At 47.6% G+C, this 17,731-nt stretch overlaps 1 protein-coding gene across 1 annotated transcript in view; it reads right to left on the bottom strand.

Annotated features, from left to right (window-relative positions):
* The window catches only part of MAP3K6 (mitogen-activated protein kinase kinase kinase 6), a 39,998-nt gene that overhangs the window by 6,259 nt on the left and 16,008 nt on the right, over window positions 1–17,731 (bottom strand). Inside the window, exons 8-23 of the mRNA XM_081920506.1 lie at window positions 17,403–17,515; window positions 16,489–16,648; window positions 15,868–16,018; window positions 13,789–13,896; window positions 13,419–13,468; window positions 12,029–12,124; window positions 10,530–10,608; window positions 10,202–10,335; window positions 9,028–9,155; window positions 8,179–8,315; window positions 6,749–6,854; window positions 6,472–6,629; window positions 4,723–4,900; window positions 2,848–2,995; window positions 1,276–1,447; window positions 48–251 (exon numbers count right to left, since the gene is read on the bottom strand). Coding sequence (XP_081776632.1) covers window positions 48–251; window positions 1,276–1,447; window positions 2,848–2,995; window positions 4,723–4,900; window positions 6,472–6,629; window positions 6,749–6,854; window positions 8,179–8,315; window positions 9,028–9,155; window positions 10,202–10,335; window positions 10,530–10,608; window positions 12,029–12,124; window positions 13,419–13,468; window positions 13,789–13,896; window positions 15,868–16,018; window positions 16,489–16,648; window positions 17,403–17,515 — 2,122 coding nt within the window. The remainder of the gene's footprint in view (window positions 1–47; window positions 252–1,275; window positions 1,448–2,847; window positions 2,996–4,722; window positions 4,901–6,471; window positions 6,630–6,748; window positions 6,855–8,178; window positions 8,316–9,027; window positions 9,156–10,201; window positions 10,336–10,529; window positions 10,609–12,028; window positions 12,125–13,418; window positions 13,469–13,788; window positions 13,897–15,867; window positions 16,019–16,488; window positions 16,649–17,402; window positions 17,516–17,731) is intronic.

Genomic DNA, 17,731 nt, shown 5'->3' with positions numbered 1-17,731 from the left:
ACACTTTTCATGAGGGATCCCAGCCACACTGACCCAAGCCCACTTACGGTGTCCTGGAAGGTGAAGAGGGGCGCTTGCAGCTGACAAAGGCTCAGGCCATCTGCCTGCAAGCTGGTCTGGATTTGGAGCAAGTCGTGAGCCAGCTGCTTGCGGTTGGGGGAGCGGATGTATCTCTTGAGGCAGGAGACCAGCTGAGAGATGTGGTCCAAGGAGACTGGGCTCTGAGGGGAAGGCGAAGAAGGAGGCCAGGCCTGGAACGGAGACACACAACCGGAAACAAAACAGAACAGAGCTGAGGGCCAGGGGAAAAGCCATGGCACTGTGCCTATTGCCAAGTGTGGGAATTCTGCTTTGCCTCTGTTTATCATCTCTCCTGCAGGGATGGGATGAGGGAGGCGCTGCAGCCCAGAAACATCCGGAGGCCTGCAGATTCCTCATCCCCCAAACTAAAAGCCAGTGTGGTGTCACAGCTGGCATGTTGGGCCTGGGAGACCAGAGATCAAGTCCCTGCTCAACCGTGAGAAATTCACTGGGTGACCTGGGGCCAGTCACGGTCTCTGAGCCTCACCTACCTCACAGGGTTGTTGTGAGGATAAAATTGGGAGGAAGAGAACCACGGACACCACCCTGTGCTTCTTGGAGAAAAGGTGGGATATAAATGCAAGAAAGAAAATAACTGGCACACTCCTCTCAGTTCCCCCTTTGCTCTGGGACTTGACGTCTAGTGGCTACCCTACAATATTCATAATCAAAGGTTTGGGTGGCAGAAATGCTGCAGTTTCTCCCACGTCTTCCCTGGAGGTTGCTGAAGACTGCACACCCTGAGGGAAGGCAGAAGCAAGGGAGCCAGGCCAGGGAACACACACACCAACAGCTCCCAGCTGAAAAGAGAAGACTGCCAGTTTTCTTTTTTATATAATGTATTTGTTTTCATGTTTAAACTGTAAGCTGCCTTGGCGAAAAGGGGGTATATAAACCCAGAATAAATAAACTTGTGCTCCCAACACAACTTCTGCAAGAATCCACAGGGAGGATGGGTTTTATTCCTCTTCCATTTCTACATTTGGGGCTGAGGAAGGAAAGAGGAGACTTGGGATTTGGCAACGCTTTAATTCAGGCTTCCCCAGCCTGGTGACCTCCTGGGGTTTTTTTGAACTACAACTCCCATCAGCCTCTGCAAACATGACAAACTGCCGGGTATGTTGGGAATTGTAGTTCAACAACTGTCTGGAAGGCCCTGGTTCCTTAGCCCACAAAAACCCAAGTGGTGCTTACCTCATCCTGGGCCTCAAAGAGCGCAGCAGAAATACTGGGCAGCTCCTCTGTCAGGACCTTGTGGAGGGTGGCTCTCCGCTCGCTATCCTTCCTCAGCAAGAACAAGCAGCCGCTCTCCTCGTGGGAGGAAGAGGAGAGGCTGAGGTCAACATTGAGCAGTTCCTCAGGGGCCCTGTGTAGACACATAGCAATTGAGGGGACGGATCCCGAAGGAACATTGGCTGGGGATGGAGGGGTGGGAACGCTGCCACTCTGGGGCAGCTGGCAATGTGAGCCGTCCATGAGAACGCAGGTTGTGATGAATTCTTACCAGAAGCACAGATAGGAAACCTCATTCAGAATGAGCGCTGCGTTCCTTTCGGGGGAATCTTGTGGGGGCCACTTGCCAGAGCAACAAATGAGACTCACCAGGCAAGCAAGAGGCATTGGGACCAAGGCCAGTGAGAGGAACCAAAGATCAGACTAAGGATTTGCAGGCCGTATCTCTCACCGACCTGAAGTGCTTTTGCCCAGCTGGAATGTGTCTTTGAACTGAGACAATACCCTTTATATATATATATAAAAGAAATTGCCAAATTATTCAAGGTGTGCAGGGAGCACAAAAAGCCTCGAGATGACAGTGGATCTGACCTTAGCCACCCCTGCTTAAAATTATTTCTGTTGTCATTTGGAAGTGTGTGGATATTGCAGTATCGTGAGGAGCTGTGGAAAATATTAGGAACATGTGACCCTTCAGATGTTGTCTCAGAAGCCTGGCCAGTGGTCCAAGATAATGGATGTTGCAATCCAACAATGTCTGAAGGGCCACACATTGCCCATCCCTGTTGCAAGGGAATCAACGTTCCCCAGGAACAAATCCGAAAGGTTGTCACTGCTTTGGCTTGATTTACCTAGCAAAAAGTACAGAGTGCATCTGCTCACTTGTTAAGAACAGAAATCATATTGTGACTTTTTGAAGAGTTCAAAAGACATCAGATATCACAGTAATGCTGGTACTGGAAACTCGCAGTGACAGGAGCAAAGGGTTGCCACCAGGTGGCGGTCAGATCCTTCTTTATTTTCTCAGCCACCGATTTTGTGCACAACCTGAGCTGACTAGTTTAGAACCAGGCTGAAGAAGACGGGCCAACAATATTTACCATTCTGGCCAAAATCGCCATTTGAGAGAAAGATGGCTTTCGTTTCTTTGCCTCCTCTGCTTGCTTTTTTTAAAAATAGCATATTTGTTTTCATTTTCTGTCTTGTACGCCGGGGAGCCTGTGCCTGACGGCAGGAGAAGTTTTCCACGCATGTGGGGCCACAAATATTAAAGTGGCTGCCACTTGACACCTCTTGGACCAGAAGCAGCAATGCAGCTGCAGCTCAGGCACAGGCAGGTTTCATGGCAAAGCTAACGTGCACCATCCCTGTGGCAATGTGGATAGGCAGTAGAGCACACCAAGTTTCCAAGTAGATTAAATCACCTGTTCAGATACTTTTGTGGAGTCTCCATTCCATAGGGCACAAGCTATACTGTAAACCTGCCTGAGTTAAGCTCCCCACTCCCTGCTTCCCTTCTGCTCCAGGCCTTACCTGAGATAGGTGGGCCTCTGAGCCACTTCACTGGTGCTCCGAGACAGAGAGACGTTCAAGGACTGCAATGATGAAGAACGTTTCTGGGACTCACTGACACCCTCTGCTGAAATTGACCTTTCTGGCACATTTGGAGGAGACAGCTCGTCTGTAGGAAGAAGAGAGAGGAGTGCAAGGCTGGCTGCAAAGTACCGTAAATTTCGCTCCATAACACGCAGTTTTTTTCTCCTAGAAAGTAAGGGGAAATGTCTGTGCGTGTTATGGAGCGAATGCCTACAGATGGCGGGGGAATTTGCTGCAGTCGTGAGCAGTCCGTGGCTCGCTTTGAAACAGCAAAGCGGGTGTAAGCGGCTCCTGTCAGCTAGCGGAGCCGGGGAGGAGGGAGAGAAGCAGAGCGGGAGTTGGCTGCTTTAAAACAACCCCATGCTCTCTGTCCCTGCCTGCAGTTTTTTGCTGTCCGATTTTGGATTAGCCACTGTAGGGGCTGTGTGTGTGTGTGAGGGCTCCTCCTCCTGCTTCCCCTTCACTCTCCCAGCCCCCTGCGCTCTCCCTCCGACTTTAGGATTGACACTGTGTGTGTCTCCGTGTGTGTGAGGGCTCCTCCTCCTGCTTCCCCTTCACTCTCCCAGCCCCCTGCGCTCTCCCTCCGACTTTAGGATTGACACTGTGTGTGTCTCCGTGTGTGTGAGGGCTCCTCCTCCTGCTTCCCCCTCACTCTCCCAGCCCCCTGCGCTCTCCCTCCAACTTTAGGATTGACACTGTGTGTGTCTCCGTGTGTGTGAGGGCTCCTCCTCCTGCTTCCCCTTCACTCTCCCAGCCCCCTGCGCTCTCCCTCCGACTTTAGAATTGACACTCTGTGTGTCTGTGTGAGGGCTCCTTCTCTTGCTTCCCATTCACTCTCCCAGCGCCCCTGCACGCCCCTGCGACTTTAGGATTGACACTGTGTGTCTGTGTGTGTGTGTGAGGGCTCCTTCTCCTTCTCTTGCTTCCATTCACTCTCCCTGCGCCCCTGCACTCTCCCAGCGCCCTGCGACTTTAGGGCCAGTTCTCTCTCCCCCCCCCTCTCTCTCTCTCTCTCTCTGTGTGTGTGTGCGTGTGTGTGTGTTTTGACCTCACTGCGCTTGTTGGGGAGGAGTGTTGGTCGCAATTTTTCTTGATTTGTCTCAGAATGGTTACTATCATGGTTTCCTTGCCGGGGAGGAGGGATAGAAGCAGAGCCTGCTTGTTTTAAAGGAGCAAAGCCGGAGAGGAGCCTCTCCTGCATTATTCGCAGCATCCTTCTCCACACCCCCCCCCCACGTGTGCTCCTTGTCCCTTGAGTGTTTTTCCTTCCCTCCCCACTTAAAACGTGGTTACAAAGCACGGATCCACATGGATCCTCAGGATTTTTGTATTGGGCTACCCCAAACTCACTGTCAGATCACATGTCTGTGGCCACAGCATGAACCACAAAAATCATACATCCACTGTTTCGTTGAGAATATTTCTTTCTTGTTTTCCTCCTCTAAAAACTGTGTGCGTGTTATGGTCAGGTGCGTGTTATAGAGCGAAAAATACGGTACTGCTCTGGCACCTTCCAAACAATCAGGAGCCCCAGCCTGACTTGGCTCACAGATTAATTAATAATAATAATAATTTATTTATACCCCGCCCATCTGGCTGGGTTTCCCCAGCCACTCTGGGCGGCTTCCAAAAAAATATTAAAATACAACAGTCCTTCTGATATTAAAATCTTCCCTAAACTGGGCTGCCTTCAGATGTCTTCTAAAAGTCTGGTAGTTGTTTTTTCCTTTGACATCTGGTGGGAGGGTGTTCCACAGGCGGGTGCCACTACCGAGAAGGCCCTCTGCCCGGTTCCCTGGTTCCCTGCCTTACCTGTCACCACTGGGCTCCTGGATTTCCTCCTACTGGGTGCCTTCAGAAAGGGTTCCTGAAGCAAGGCAGCAGCAGTCGCCCGCTTGTCTGGATCAGCCTCAAAACAACTCAGGATAAAGGCCTTGGCTTCATCCGACATGGAATCGGGCACCTCGGGGTGGATCTTGAACATGCCCACCTAAGAAAAGGCAAACAACTGGCAATAGTATACACAGTGCACCACCCGAAAACATGAGTCTTGCTCCCCATTTATGGTGGGAATCGATAGGCCAGGGTAGTCAGCTTCTGTCAGTTTTTAAGAAATGAGGAAGATGTTTTATTACACCAAGTCAGGCTGTTGATCCATCTAGCTCAGTATTGTCTGCACAGACTGGCAGTGGCTCTCCAGGCTTCCTGGCCTATTTGAAAATCCCAGGGATTCAACCAGGGCCCTTCTGCATGTGAAGCACAACATGCTCTACCTCTGAGCTACAGCCCTTCCTCTTTGTGAAAAGACACTAAGTCAAGGGCAGAGGCCTTGGTTTGTCTGCAGTGCTGGGTCACAAGCTGTTTATGGAACTATCCTGGTCCTCAAAGCTCAGGCTGAATAATGGAGGCTGCTGTATTCTGACTGCTAGCCCATCTACAAACCTAAGCAGGGTCCGGTATGGTTTCCAATTGGCTGGGGGGGCCACGTGCTGAGATTCCTTCATTGCAGGGGGTTGAACTAAATGACTCTCGGGGTCCCTTCCAATGCTACAACTATGATTATATGCAGGGTCTAAATGGTGCAAAAAGATCTAATGGAACCTAAACCCTAAAGGACTGCACTACTTGCATTCACACATACACCAGACTTGCTGTAACAGTCCCAGACAGAGGCTGGTGCAACTAGCCAATGAGTTGGCCTGCTCTGCTGGTCTTCCACAAAGCGCTGAGCAACCCAGGAATACCCAGCCCTAGAATCATCTAAAAGGAGTCTGCTGAGAGGGCTGGGGAGCTGATGATGACCATGTCTTCCATAAACCCTCTCTCCCTTTTTGGTATCCTGGCTGCAGTTAGAAGGAAAGGTGAGAAGGAATGCTATGCTGCTGAGAAAAGGGAAGTTCCCCTAGAATCAGAGCTGCTTTGGGGCTGGGCAGCAAGTGAACCAGGGAAGAGGTTGTCAGTCCACTTGGACTACCCATTCTCATATACTTCTTCCTGCCTAGTGGAGAAACTGGGCAGAGACTGTTAGAATTCCTGCTCCATGATTGCAGTCATGGGATTTTTGTCTATCACATGACGGTATATGTTTTGATTCCACAGAGTGGGAAGTGACAGAGACAGGATGTTTGTGTTACTGTGTTCCGTGAAGTGGGACTATTGTCCTCTGCTCTTTTTCTCTTTGCTGTCTGATGCTAGAGAGAGAGGCAGCCATGTTGCAGGGCTCCATGTGTGTTTATATGTAAATAAAGTAGATTAGCCAAAATGCTGAGTTGCTGAGGTCTGTTATGCATGATGGGCAAACTCCGCAGATCCCTAAGCGTGCCGGTGTCGGTTGGCATCGGTCGCTGTGATGTTCGGGCTGAAGAAAGCTTTTGAAGCTCCCGAACGAAAGACCAGGAGGGAGGGAACATGCCAGTCGGGCATGTGCCTCTGACAGGGTCCTACTTGAGTGTAGGCTGAGCTCCTGACAGAGACAACTCCTGCAAGGATCCCCTCCTCCCTGCAGGAAAACTGCCAAGTGTTCTTCCCAGCTGTGCAGAAGGGCGCAAATCCAAGCCTCACCTTGAACATGGCGGCCTGCGGGCTGCCCAGCTCGAAGAAAGGGGGCTTGCCTGTCGCCATCTCAATGATGGTGCAGCCCATGGACCAGATGTCAGCCGGCTTGCCATAGCCACGGGGTCCCTGATCAATGACCTCTGGGGCCATGTACTGCAAGGTGCCTAAGGAAGGAAGAGAGAAACCAAGAAGGAAGAAGTCATGGGAGCCTCATCCCAATGCCCGAGAGCCCAGATGAGTCGGCTCTCTTCCCCAAGCGACGCAGAGCTGCACACACACTTACCTGTGAATGTCTCTGTACTGGGGCTGATCCCCGCCAGCCTCTTGGATGTGCCAAAGTCTGAAATTTTCAACACTCCACTGTACGTGTTGATCAGGACGTTATCACCCTGTTTATCCATGAAAAGCCAAGTCAGTGATTTGGAGATCAACAAGGCACTCAAGTTATGAGGGCTTCCTCCAACTGCAAACAGGCCTGGCACCAGTGTATTGGCATCCCTGGATGGCTGCAAGGGTCTCGGGACTACAAAGGCCTTGCTGATGATGTCTGCCCTAGACATGCACCTCAGGTAATTCCCTGCACAACCTGCGAGCGCCAGATGGCTAGATCCAGCCAGCTTTTTAATTTCCCACACTGCCTCTGAGTGAGCATCACTCTGTGGCATGGAGAGAACTGTACATGGTAACCAGACCCAGCTGCCCAATGCTGTTCAAGGGCACTGCCTTAGCAGCCAGGGAAGCCTGTCAGGGATGGCAAAAGAAGAGCGGGCTCAACGATAGACACTTCACCCAAAGCCTCTTCAACCCTGGACTGGGAACAGTGAAAAAAGGAGTGGCAGTGCCAAAAACTCCCCCCTTTCCACAAAAACAAAACCCCAAGGACTGTTGCTTAGAAATTCAACTGTAGTAGTAACTTCATCATCAATTTATTATGATCCACAGACCAGGAATGCGGCAAAAATAAAGCCATACAATGCTCCATAATCTTAAGCATAGAGCAAAACAGAAAGCAATGTATTATCTAAATGCCACCAGCTCAAGTATACATATTGACAGGATAACGAATGTCTTAAATAGCTCCCAAATATAATATTTCCAACTTCAGGTGGTTAATTGCCTTCTTGTTCTCACTGTCCCTGATAAAGAAAATCCGGGCATTACTAATGACACACACAGGGTTTTATCTCCCAGTAAATATTTAACATAAAATTTAGCTGACCTTCCTGGTTTGGCCAATAAAGGGGCAATCATCTGCTGATGAGTGCCAGCATAAAAAATATTTTCCACAGATGTTCCAGCTCCTGGTTATTACAAGGACAAACCCTCAAGGAACACCAGCCTATTCCTCCCCAGAGCAACCGAGAAGGGCATCACATTAAATCTGGCCAGAGCAAAAGCTGTGCGATAATTAACTGCATGCAAATTCCTAAAATAAGCAGCTAGCTGAAAATCATTAAGGATCGTCTTTAAGAAATGCCTAAGGAGCAAGGCAAGCAGGCTGTGCATGAGCTAGCCAAAATGTCCTGAAAAGAAATATCCCATGTAGTCTTTGTTTTACCAAAGCTAATGCAGAGTCAAAACCCAAATGAAGGAGGAAAAGGAAAGCTGCGTGAAAAGAGCTACTTGATCCCTGCCAGGTCTGGCAATGCCACACAGAGATCTAGCACCAACAACATGTCTACACCTGGCAGCCCAAGCTGAGGTGGCTCTCACCTTGATGTCCCTGTGGACGATCTGGTTGTCGTGCAGGTAGCGCAGCCCCTCTAGGATTTGCTTGGTGTAGAAAACGATGGTGGGCTCGTTGTCTTTCAGGGGGCCCCACATGGAGCGCAGAAGAGAGGAAAGGCTTCCTAGATTTTTGCGGTGGGGAGAGAGGGACACGGAACATTATAGAGGCTGTTTTCTTATACAGGGATTAGACAAATGCATGGAGCACAAGGCTATCAACAACTACTAGTCATGTCCACTGCAGTCCTTGCATCAGTAACCTCAAGGCTGAATTACTGCAGTGCTCTCTGTGGTAAACCTAAACCCTAATATCGCGCCTCAGTCACTGAGGTAAGGCGCATCGGCGGTCATTCCCTGAGCTAGTGGGGCTCATCTGACAGCAACAAGAAACTGAGCTTTTAGTCTCATCGGCCCAGTCGCATGTGGCCAACCAAGATTCAGCTTCTCTTTTAAGCTGTGAACACCTTTTGTGACAACCTTCCTGTGCTGCTCTGCTGATGCAAACAATTAAGAAAGCATCTTTATTGGTGGTCTCTGGTGTTTTTTTTTAATTTTACATGGGGGTTTTCCCCCACATTGCATATTTACTGCATATACAGTGGTACCTCGGGTTACAGACGCTTCAGGTTACATACACTTCAGGTTACAGACTACGCTAACCCAGAAATAGAACCTCGGGTTAAGAACTTTGCTTCAGGATGAGAACAGAAATTGCGTGGCAGCAGCAGGAGGCCCCATTAGCTAAAGTGGTGCTTCAGGTTAAGAACAGTTTCAGGTTAAGAACAAACCTGTGGAACGAATTAAGTACTTAACCCGAGGTACCACTGTACTTACCCCCAGGTACCTCCTCCATGAAGATCTTGAGGAAGCCATCTTGACTGACAGAGCCCAAATAGCGAACAATGTTCTTGTGTCTCAGGCGTTTGTGGAGAGCAATCTCTTCGTGAAGGGGCTGCGAGTATCTGAAGCGCAAGTGTGGCATGTATGAATGACAGGTGAATACACAACTCTCTCAGAGGCAGCAGCCAGGGGATGCCATGCCCCTCCCCCCATGCTGAGCATATTCCTGCCAAGTAGGATAGCCATGCGTCCTACTTTAGAGAGGACGGTCCTCTCTTTGAAGGGCTCTCCAGTCAAAGTCCGATTTAAAGACAAAGAACCCTCAGAAGGGAGAGCAGCAGCTGGGTCTTTGAAGCTGCCCATAACCTATTAATTGGGAGCTAAGTGAATCACAGGCTATTATTAATAATAATATTAATGATGATAATGATGATAGCAGCTCCTGAGCAGAAGACTGAGTAGGCACGAAGGTCATCTGGTCACAGTCTTCCCTAATATGCACTGGATTTTTGTTTAAGTTACAATCATTATTCCCAAATTTGCGTCTACACATAACAATTAGCATATTTGGGTTTTGTGCAAATCTTTTTTGGTGATGCGTAAGTGGGAATCTGATTTCAAAGACATCCCAGAGTTCTTGCAATGTGAAAGAAGCCCCAGATTCCCCCAGATTTCAAAGACATCCCAGAGTTCTTGCAATGTGAAAGAAGCCCCAGATTCCCCCAGAGCGGTCTGGCCATTCTAAGGATAGGGGAAGGAAATAGTTGGGTTCACATTTTAGCATAAACATACCAAATTCACACTTCCTAAACAAATGCACAAACTGAAAGATGGCTCATCTTTGAAATTTGAACTCCTCGCTAATTTTGTGATACAGCACTCCAACAAAAAATGTGCACAAAAATGTGTATATCCATGAAAACAATGTACAAAAAAAGGCTTTGTACTAGGGAAAATTGCTTGCAAAAGCATAGGCAAGACAGCATACAAAAATGGCAATATTTGGAGAAATGCACACAAAAATTAGTATGAATGTTAATAGCCTAATTAAAAGAGGGGAAAATACACACAAGTGCATAAGTGTGATGAACTGAGCTTAAGACTAAAGAAACAAGAAGCCAAAATTGACAATATTAGTAATTCCTTCCCTGCTTTTCGCAACTCTTACCTGCTGTCACGCTCTGGGATCTCCTTAATGGCAATGCGCACCTGATTGCTGAGGTCCCGGCCAGCGTAGACCACCCCATAGGTGCCTTTACCTAGAATCACCCTGTCGCCTGCTTCCGTGCGTTCGTAGTCATACTGTGCAAGTCAAAGAACACACACAGAGTTATGGAACTTAAAAGGTGAAATCTCTATACGCAGAACCCTGTCTTGGCCTGTTCACCACTGGGCTTGGCCATTTTCCACATCTGCCTTCACAGCCATTGTTTGACAGGCCCTGACAAAAGTTCCCAGTTCCTGAAACCAAGGAGTGTCCTCTTCTGCCAGCTCACCTCGAGTTCCTCCAGGGAGCTGCAGCTATTCACTTCCTCACCCATCTCTGCCATGAAGGAGCGGACCAGTTCGCAAAACCTAATGTAAAAGAGTAGAGGGGGGAGAAAAAACCCCTAAGAGAATGGACACCAGCACAAAGAACCATCCTGTTATCATTGGGTTCAGAATCAAAGGCTAAAAGCCCAGACTAGACGGGTTGAATAAAAGACTGAAAATTTGGAAGAATTATGCAAACGGATAAGGGAGAGAGGACTGAGAACTAAACCCGAAGTTATTGCAGCTTAATTTGGAAGGAAAGGGTGAAAGGATATTTCAGAGGATGGGGCGGGTGAGTCGAAGCCAAGCAGGGAACACACTCTCTATCTCCAGAGATCCTTCTAGCAGCTACTATTACTATTTTAATTTATTTGTTTGTGCAAAGCTCTGGGAGAAAAGCTATGTACAGTGGTACCTCGGTTATGAACTTAATTCGTTCTGGGGGTCCGTTCTTAACCAGAAACCGTTCTTAACCTGATGTGCACTTTTGCTAATGGGGCCTCCCGCCGGCGGCGCATGATTTCCGTTCTCATCCTGAGGCAAAGTTCTCAACCTGAGGTACTACTTCCGGGTTAGCGGAGTTTGTAACCTGAAGTGTTTGTAACTCGAGGTACCACTGTGATAGTAAAACATCATTCCAGCGGGGTTCAGGGAGGGGGGGGGGGAAATGACAGCCACCAGTTGCCAGATAGAGCTGTAAGAACAGAGTTGCCCACCACCATTTTCAGTTAAAATGCATTCTCCACCCACCCATTTTGTCACCTGCAAATTGAGTAATAAAGTGGGGGAGGGGCAGTTTGGGCTCAACTCTAAAAAAAGGGAAAATAAAAAGAAAACCTTGAAATTTAGAACAGGAACAGGAAATCTGGTGCTTCAGATTTTCATTTCCTTATTCCATGCAAACTCTGTGGATGTGAAGCTATATTTGCAGCCATTTATTCATGCTGACACTCTTAAACTCCACACCTTGAGCCAGCAGTTTTCATGTTTGGGCATGCGAGGGAAGGTGGTGATTACAAGTTTAAAATTACTTCCCTCTGAGCATCAACAGGGTTTATCTCCAATTCAATTTCTTTAGAGCTGAGGGGGCAGAAATCAGATTTGAGAACCCGAACTCCTTTTTATTTACTTTGCCTTCCCTGACCCTCGTTGACTTTAATGTTTACGAACACGTTTTCAGAACCCACACTGCAGCTGCAGGCCTGGCAAGCGGGCAGTGGAGATCCAAACATCATGTGTCTCCATGGTCACACATGATGAAGAAGAAAGGCCATCAATGGTACCCGGTTTCTTGAGTCTGCAATGTAACCCCTGGGAAACACTCTGTCTAGAGCAGCAGCCTGCAGAAGATGCTCCCTTTCCCCGAGTAGGGAATGTAGTTGGGTTGTGGTTGTTTTTAATTGTCCCTCTTCCAAAGGTTGCGGGTTGTCCCTCTGCTGCCCATTCATGTCCCCCCACTCACCAGCGGCAATGGTACTGGGTAGGGAAGTACAGCTGGAAGTCTTCTGCTGTGTGCAGAACATAGAGGAAGCAGCACCGCTCATCGCACTTGGAGATACTGGCAAGAAAAAAAGATAGGAGTGGAAGGACTTCAGCAAGTCTCCTTTCCTTATCAGCGCAAGCCTGTGTCTTGCTTTAAAACCTGCCTCTCTCTGTGGCCCACCAGCCCAAGTTGCTCGCATCAGCCTCAGGGGCTTACCAGCCACAGACCAGACCCCATTCTCCTTGAGATGCTAGCTTTCTAGGTGCAATGATGTTTTATTTATTTCTATTTGCATGGAGGAGCATTGACATGTGAGCTACAGTACGAAGTGGGAGAAAAATACATTTTAAGGACAAACTGACCTAACTCACCAATCCCAGACTTCAGTGTAGATTGGAATGCACTTAATCTTGGGGGTGGGCTGTGACTCACGTCATAAGACAGATGCTTGTAGAAGGTCCCAAGTTCAATACCTGGCATCTCCAGGTAGGGCTGGGAAAGATTTGTACCTGAAACTCTGGAGTGCTTCTGCCAGTCAGTGTAGACAACACAGAACTGGATGGAGCCAGGGTCTGACTCCATATAAGGCAGCTTCCTGCATTCCTCTCAGTCAAATTACACACTTCTACAAATTTTGCAGTGCATTTTCTTTTGATAGAAAATGCACAAAAATGTGTAGTGGGATCTCATAAAAAGGCAGCTTCTCATGTGCCCTCTCTGCCCAGTGCTCTCTACTGCAAGTGCCACCTGGCTAGCTCTGTTTTCTCAGGGGAGGGGCTGTACGTCAACAGTCTATTGGCTTTGCATGCCAATTCTTGTGGGTTAATCTCCAATGTCTCAGGAGGGCTGGGGAAGACTTCTGCCTGAAATTGTAGTGACCTTCGGCCACCCAGTGCACTAGGAGTAGCCAATGCGGTGCCCTCCAGATGTTGCTGAACTACAGCTCCCATAATTCCTGACCATGTACCATGCTGGCTGGAGGTGATGGGAATTGGAGTCCACCATGGAAGGCACCATGTTGGATACCCCAGGAATAGGCAATGGTGTGCTAAATGCACCAATGGTTTTTCTTGACAGTGTCCTATGTCCCTATTTAAATCAGCCCTTTATTTCAGGGTCTTGAGAACTAGAACTTTTTTTTTTTTTTTTTTTTAGGGGAAGAACCGTAAGTCAGTGATGTATCTCAAGGAAGGACTGGGAAAGCCCTTGAAACCACAGCGAGTTACTGTTCGTTAGTGTAGTCAATACTAAGCAATGTGGCTTATTTCTCTGACCTGGTATAAAGGCTGCTTCTTATCTTAAACACTATCCTAGCCTTAAAGACAAGGAATTCAAACTATTTGTTTTATATAAAAAAAATAATCATCACCTGATTCCACGGATGGAAGATGTTGGGAATGTCCACTTGGAAATCCCTTCCTGTAAAGAGACCCAAAAGGTAAAAGAAACATACAATGCCCCGAGTGGGGAAACACAGGAAATTGAGACCCACACCCAGAGGGATAAGCAGCCATGAAGATTTATAATGCATAAAGACTGGAAATCTAAATAGAATGAAAGTAATTACATGAACTTTTGTTACTTGTATTTTTTGTAATTATAAGAGTTTTTAAAAAGTTCTATTTTAAATTGTTGTAACTTGTTTTGCAACCTTAGGATGGTGGGCGGGTAATAAATTAAAATTAAAAAAATTAAAATCAGAAAAAGAAACTGACCCGGGGCCACAATTCTGGACCTACCTCTTCTGGAGAGCCAATGTGGCTCAGTGTCACTGATTTTTGCCCTTCTTGACTGCAGACACTGAGCTGAGATGGCTGCAACACTCTGCCCAACTCCAGAATCAAGACCTGTTGGAACAGGTGGCGAGTTAGATTGGTAGTTAACTTACATGCCGCTTCTTATTTCAGCAAAAATCTCAAAGCGGCTGACATATGTCATAGTGAGCATAGAGAAGACAACACACATAACCTCCCTTTGGATCTGTGCTGCTACGGGACCAGGCTCCTGGTGTTACTATTAGTATATGAGGCCCTCAATGGCTTGAGACCAGTCTACCTGCAGGATCGCCTTAACCCCACATGTGCCCATTTGACTGCTTTGATCTGCAGAACCATCACTGAAACGAGCACAGTGAAGGTGCCCGCCTGATGGGAGGAAGTTCCAAAGTTTGGGTGCTTCCTTACAAATGTGGAATGAGTATCATGTGGTACCTGTAACAGTGCTGGTTCATCAGGGCAGCCAAGGCTGACTCAGTCCTGTGGTCAGGTGTGAGCACAGCTAATTGACTGGTTCATCTTATGGGATATAGTGATGATATTCTCAGATGTGATGCCTGGGGCGACAACTGGAGGCCAGGGGAAAAAGGTGTGTGTGTTTGTGTTCATACACACTATACATTTCCAGCATATCTCTCCACCCTGCCAAGAATCATGGGAGCTGCAGTTTGCGAAGGTTGCTGGGAATTATAGCTCAGTGAGGGGTGAACTACAGTTCCCAGAACTTTGGGAGGAAAATGCACTGCAAATGTATGGTGTGTATGCAGCCTGTTGTGTGTCGAGATTATAAATGACTGCAGAGGAAAAGTGGCTTGAGAAAGCTTGGAATATTCCAGAGTTTCTTGGTGCAAGCTGAGAGGGCTGCATTGGTGTTGCTCCAGGACCAGTTTTTGCATGGCAAAAAATCAACCTGCGATGTTTTGCAAGCCACCAATCTGCAAGGTAAACAGGCCCCTGTCTCAAGGAAGCTACAACCCAAATTTCCACAATGGAGGGAGATGAGAAAAGGAAGGGTTAGGAGAGACTAAAGTTCACAAATTTGAGCAGAAGTAGATAATTTGGCTTTGTTTCACCTAGAGGTAAGAACTAGGAGTTATCCCAAAGGCTTCTCTCAAGGAGAAGATTTGTAGAGGGGAATTAAAGGGAGAGAGAAGCATCTGCACAATTTTCTCTTGCCCCGCAAATCTGTCAGCACATGAATTTACACAAACAGCGAGAGGGTGGGGGGAGAGAGAGACTGCCCAGTCCTCTCTCCAACCCAGCTATGCAAAGCTTGCCCTGAATTTTATATAGCTTAAGGGAGGACATATGAAAGAGCACCTTAGGCAAGAAAGGCTTTGCTACAGCAGAAGAGGAAATTTCCTAAGAATCTCATTCTGCAACTCTGCTGAAACTGAAAGATGAGCAAGGCAAAGTTTTGTATGCATAAGGTCACAGCATTGATATGGCCATCAAAATGCCATTTAATCCCGATTCAAACTTTCTGGGCAAAATCGGATAAATTAAAAAAGCCTCTTGCTGATGGTCAGCTTGCAATTTCTGAATGAATCGTTTACAATGTTAAGTCACTATCTTAGAAGCACCCAAGATCTCAGGCAAAAGGGCTGGAAAACCCTCTAAGACCTTGGAGAGTTGCAGAACAGAAAATCGTGGGGGAAATGGTTTGATGCCATGTATATGACCTTTTATGCAGACTGGACTATGCCACTTCAGACAGCAGGTTGGGCATAGCCTTTTTGATGGCTACCCCATACAAAAATGAAACAGAACACCCCCCATAAACAAAGAACTAGCATATTAGTTATGCTAGCTCACACCTCATCCAGATGTGCTCATTTTCTAAGCCACAGTTTGAAATGGCAAAGTCCGTTTTACCATTGGAGTGCTCTGCCACCCCCAGAACCACTTTGTTTTGCTGCTACTGCCTCTAGTAGGATGGAAAGCAACAGATGCCACAGTAGTGTAGCAAAGGAGCAGGCAGGAGGAAAAGCTGGTAGTTCAGTAGAGGTTTTGCCAAAGCACCAACGTTCATTGCCTCCTTACCAGACACTCCTCTGTGGAGACAAAGGGCTGGCAGGAATCCATCAAGAAGCCAAGCCAGAAATCAACCAGCTCCTGTTTAGGTGACCAGGTGTCGGGGGCAGTGTTGAAATGACTATAGATTACGTAAGTCTCCTTGATAGATGTCAAGAACCTGAACCAATAATTGGGCAGGGGGCAGAAGAGAACAGAGTTAAAAAAGAAAGAAGCACACACTTCAAACAGACCCACACAGTCTGCAAAGGGTGAAGTAAGTTAAAGTTTCTACCCAATGCAAGTGGTCTGCATCACATATTATTTATTATTATTTCCTACATTTATATACTACCTTTTCAGTCAAGGCAGTGTACATGGTTCTTCCCCTCCTCATTTAATCGCCACAACAACCCTGACTGGTCCAAGGTAAGCCAGTGAGCTCCATGGCTGAGCAGAGGTTCAAAATCTGTTGTCCCACCACACTGAACAAGGAGGAAATCACTTCCTCTTCAGAAACCTGCCCTCTCCCAGCACCTCCTTCGACACTCACAACTCCAGTTCATCTCAATGGGTTGTCAGCTAGTTAGTCTTCCTTGCCCCCCACCCCTACCCCGTTTCCCATGAGGACACAAAGTTCCCACCACGCACCAAATTGGAGCGTTGAGCTTGTAAAGTTTCTCCGAGGCCTGGATGATTTTGTCAAAGTCGCCGGTCAGGATACTGGCGCCCAGGTAAAAACCCACATCCCAGTAATGTTGCATCTTTTCCAAGCATCCCTTCCTGCCCAGGACACAGCTCACCTTCATACCTAAGGAAGGAAGGACGAGAAGCAAGGGAGATTTTTCTAAACTGCAACAGGTATGTTTTGGGGGAGGGGGCGGGGGCAGTGGCAGGGATTTCTGAGGGGAATTTTCAAAATGGTCACGACATTCTGGCTAAACCGGGGGTTACCATTCTATTGGCTACAACATAACACATTTTTCAAGCCTCATTTCAGCAGGGAGAAGAGGCAGAGGGAAAGGGGCCCTGAAAGCATCTTACCACTTTGAACAGTCACAGCTTCCCACAAAGCATTCTGGGAAACCACTACTCCCCACATGGAGCGACAATTCCCAGAGTTCCCTGGGAGCAGGGATTGGTTGTTTAAACACTCTGGGAATGGTAGCTCTGTGAGGGAAACAGGGCACTCCTAACACCTCTCAGCACCCTTAACAAACGACAGCTCCCAGGATTTTTTTGGGAGAAGCCACCACTGTTTAAAGCGGCAGGATAACTGCATTAAATATATAGTGTAGATGGGGCGATAATTGCTCTTTTCATATGATCCCGCCCACCACCCAGCCAATATTCCCTGTCTCAAAACGTTCATTGAATTGGACACTTAACACTATCGCTTGGAAATGAATCAACCAGATTTTGTGTTTATATATATATAGAGAGAGAGAGAGAGAGAGAGAGAAAATAATAAAGAACACTGTCAATATCTTGGTTTTAGATCAGAATGATGATTCACACATCCGGCAACCCTTACGAGACACAGATGGGAACAAGCAGCCCCGCACCTAACTGCCGAAGTTGCATGGAGGTTTCGAACTTGTGTCCAGCAGCGATGAGGAAGACAACGGAGTTAATCCCAGCATGGAGGCTCGGGTCTGTTAAAAAGGCCTTGTGATACCTGAGGAATCAGAAGAACAAGGAAATATCAGACCTGAAAGCTAACTAGGAAGGCTGCAATTCAGACCCAGCAAATAAGCCAAATGGGTGAAAAAAGAGAGGACAGGTTGCTTGCACCTTCAATCATGTCTAGGAGTTTCACCTGGCCACCCTACCACCACCAAGCCATCCCACAAGCAATGAGCATTTAAGAGATTTCCACGCCTGCAGCCATAGT

This window comes from Podarcis melisellensis (assembly GCF_964234715.1).
Source record: "Podarcis melisellensis genome assembly, chromosome: 8".
Taxonomy (NCBI): Eukaryota; Metazoa; Chordata; class Lepidosauria; order Squamata; family Lacertidae; genus Podarcis; species Podarcis melisellensis.
This window is presented reverse-complemented; position numbering and strand designations above follow the sequence as displayed.